Genomic DNA, 3,605 nt, shown 5'->3' on the forward strand with positions numbered 1-3,605 from the left:
CTCTGCACCCCGCCCTGCGATCCCCGGGGACGCCCACCCACCCCGCCCCCGCTCCGGCCAGCGCCAGCCCGCGCGTGGTCTCGCTCGCAGGGTCTCGGGCGCGCGGGGGCGGCGCGGGCGGGGCGGTTGGGGGCGGGGCGGGTGGGGGGCGGGACCGGGCGCGGGGCCCCACGTGCCCCTGCCGGGCGGGCCAATGGGCGCCCGGCGTTCGGAAAGATCGCCATATATGGACATGTTCTGGGGCCGCGCGCGCCGCCGGCCCGCGCGCGCGCCCCGCTCCGCTTAAATACGGGCGGGGGAGGCCGTGGTCGATCTCACTCGCCGCAGCCGGCTCGCGCTCCTTGTCTTCTCGTCGCTTGTCTGCTCGTTTTTCCGCGTCCTACGGCCGCCTCCTCCGCCGGTAAGTGAGCAGGCCTGTGTGGCCTGGCCCGGTATCCGGGCCCCCGCGCCCCTTCGCAGGCCCGCTTTTCGCTCCTGGCCCCAGAGGCCCGGCCGCGCCGACGCCGGGAACAAAGGGTAGCCGGGCGGGGTGGAGTGGGTGAGGTGGGACGCGCCCCAGCGGGTCCATGGAGGACTCAGTGGGGGTGCTGCCGGCGGAGGGGGCAGGGCGAGGGCGGGGCCGGGACCGGACCGCAGTACTGAGAGCACCCGGCCGTGTCTTCGCGGAACAACGCTGCTGGGGGCGTTACATAAAAGCCAGTCTCGGTTCCAGACGGTTACTCTGTTGTCGGGGCGGCTGGTCGGGGGGGGAGGCGGAACGTCTCGCGGCGAGGGCATTTGTGCAGGGGCTGTTCCTGGGCTCCAGGGCGCGCCTGAGATGGTTGCATTTTTGAGTAGATCGCAATGGAAGAAGAAATCGCCGCGCTCGTCATCGATAATGGCTCTGGCATGTGCAAAGCGGGCTTTGCTGGGGATGACGCTCCCCGGGCCGTGTTCCCGTCCATCGTTGGGCGTCCCCGACACCAGGGCGTCATGGTGGGCATGGGGCAGAAGGACAGCTACGTGGGCGACGAGGCCCAGAGCAAGCGTGGCATCCTGACTCTCAAGTACCCCATTGAGCACGGCATTGTCACCAATTGGGACGACATGGAGAAGATCTGGCACCACACCTTCTACAACGAGCTGCGTGTGGCCCCCGAGGAGCACCCTGTGCTGCTGACGGAGGCCCCCCTGAATCCCAAGGCCAACCGTGAGAAGATGACCCAGGTAAGCGTGGCCGGGTCGATTGGGCCGTTCCATCTGTTTCACAAGTCATTTCATGCTCAGTTTTGATTTTTGAAATTCAAGGTTTTCTTTCACTATTTCCAGGGTTCTGTTCTTCTGGCATTTCCTCCCTGAAGTCTCAAGGTTTCTTATTTGTGTTTCTGCTTGCGTCTTTTTCTTTTCTTCACACATCACATTTGTGGCATGCTGGCATGGTGTGTGAGCATGGGGTGGTCCTGGGTCCTTTCCATTGACTAAGGAGCTGTTGCCTCTTGCAGATCATGTTCGAGACTTTCAACACTCCGGCCATGTACGTGGCCATCCAGGCTGTGCTGTCTCTGTATGCTTCTGGCCGCACCACTGGTATAGTCATGGACTCTGGGGATGGGGTCACCCACACGGTGCCCATCTACGAGGGGTACGCCCTCCCCCACGCCATCCTGCGTCTGGACCTGGCTGGCCGGGACCTGACAGACTACCTCATGAAGATCCTCACGGAGCGTGGCTACAGCTTCACCACCACAGCTGAGCGGGAAATCGTGCGTGACATCAAGGAGAAGCTCTGCTACGTTGCCCTGGACTTCGAGCAGGAGATGGCCACCGCCGCGTCCTCCTCCTCCTTGGAGAAGAGCTACGAGCTGCCTGATGGTCAGGTGATCACCATCGGCAATGAGCGGTTCCGGTGTCCAGAGGCGCTCTTCCAGCCCTCTTTCTTGGGTAGGTGTCAGGCAGGCAGCATGACCTCCGTCTGAGGCTGTTGAGAGCCGAGGTGCCTTTCACCTTGAATGTGACCGCTGAGAGTGAGCTTTGTCTCTTAGGTATGGAGTCCTGTGGCATCCACGAGACTACCTTCAACTCTATCATGAAGTGTGATGTCGACATCCGGAAGGACCTGTATGCCAACACGGTGCTGTCTGGTGGGACCACCATGTATCCCGGCATCGCCGACAGGATGCAGAAGGAGATCACGGCTCTGGCCCCCAGCACAATGAAGATCAAGGTGAGTCAGAGGTGGTTGTGGGCTTGGGCTTGGCGGCCTTTCTGGGAAGACAATGCCACTGACTAAAACCACGTTCTTGTTTTTCCAGATCATCGCTCCTCCCGAGCGCAAGTACTCAGTGTGGATCGGGGGCTCCATCCTGGCCTCGCTGTCCACCTTCCAGCAGATGTGGATCAGCAAGCAGGAGTACGACGAGTCAGGCCCCTCCATTGTCCACCGCAAATGCTTCTAAACGGACTGCGAGCAGATGCGTAGCATTTGCTGCATGAGTTAATTCAGAAGTATAAATTTGCCTTGGCAAATGTATACACCTCATGCTAGCCTCATGAAACTGGAATAAGCCTTTGAAAAGAAATTTGTCCTAGAAGCTTGTATCTGATATCAGCACTGGATTGTAGAACTTGTTGCTGATTTTGATCTTGTATTCAAGTTAACTCTTCCCTTGGTATATGTTTAATATCCTGTGCATATCTTTGATTTAAACCCCTAGTTAACACGCGGCTCCGTCACTTTGTGGCTGAGGTGAGAACACATTTATGGAAGAGAAATCCAATGGCTTGATGAGAATCTGGGAGACCAGGAGTCTCTCGATCTGTGCAGGGTATTAATGTGTCAGAGCTGCCTATTCCAGGATTTCTCTAGAGGCTGGCAGGAGTCCTGAACCAGTTGTCATTTCTGTTTTGCCGGTCTTACGGGGTTGGGAAGGTCTGAGCCTTAGGACTTGCTTTCCTTTCTTACCGAAGTTTTCCCGCCAGAACACCGTGGGTTGTTACTTACCTTGAGTTGGAAAACAGTTTGCATTCACACCTGTAAATTTATTCTTTTAATTTATGTAAGGTTTTTGTACGCAATTCTCAATTCTCTAAGAGATGACAACAGATTTTGGTTTTCTACTGTCATGTGAGAACATTAGGCCCCAGCAATGCGTCATTGTGAGGAAATAAAAGTGCTGCAGTAAACTGATCAGTGCCTCCTGTTTTGGGGAATGGAAGGTTGGGTGAGGGTGGAACAACCTCGGCTCAAATAAGGCAACAGTTTGGTTTCACCCAAACCAGAGGTGAGCAAGTGGTCCTAATGAACATCTCTTCACAGCTGGAATCTGCCTCACGTTGTGGGCTTGGGGGCTTCTAGGGAAAGAACCTGGCTGGGGTTGGCCCCCAAGCTGGTGGAAGGAGGAATCTTTTTATGCTTGGTGTTCTCAATTTAGCGTAGGGCTGTGCTGCCATAGAAGCACTTGGGGCCGCGAAGGGCGTGGCTTTCTCCACACACAAGTAGTGGAGGGCGTGGCTTTCTCCACACACTGGTAGTGGTAGGGTGAGACTTGCTCTTTGGTCAGCATATCAAAGTGGAACAACCGTGGGGGTAATAAAATAGAGCCTGACCGTTGAGCCATGGAACCTGC

At 56.9% G+C, this 3,605-nt stretch overlaps 1 protein-coding gene across 1 annotated transcript; it reads left to right on the forward strand.

Moving 5' to 3' along the window:
* The first annotated feature begins 242 nt into the window (after nucleotides 1-242).
* Nucleotides 243-3,166, forward strand: ACTG1 (actin gamma 1). The gene is made up of 5 exons (XM_079904448.1): nucleotides 243-400; nucleotides 838-1,206; nucleotides 1,482-1,920; nucleotides 2,022-2,203; nucleotides 2,292-3,166. The coding sequence occupies exons 2-5, from the start codon at nucleotides 844-846 to the stop codon at nucleotides 2,433-2,435; spliced, it is 1,128 nt and encodes a 375-aa protein (XP_079760574.1). The 5' UTR covers nucleotides 243-400; nucleotides 838-843; the 3' UTR covers nucleotides 2,436-3,166.
* The last annotated feature ends 439 nt before the right edge of the window (nucleotides 3,167-3,605 follow it).

Source organism: Stenella coeruleoalba (assembly GCF_951394435.1).
Source record: "Stenella coeruleoalba genome assembly, chromosome: 19".
Classification (NCBI taxonomy): domain Eukaryota; kingdom Metazoa; phylum Chordata; class Mammalia; order Artiodactyla; family Delphinidae; genus Stenella; species Stenella coeruleoalba.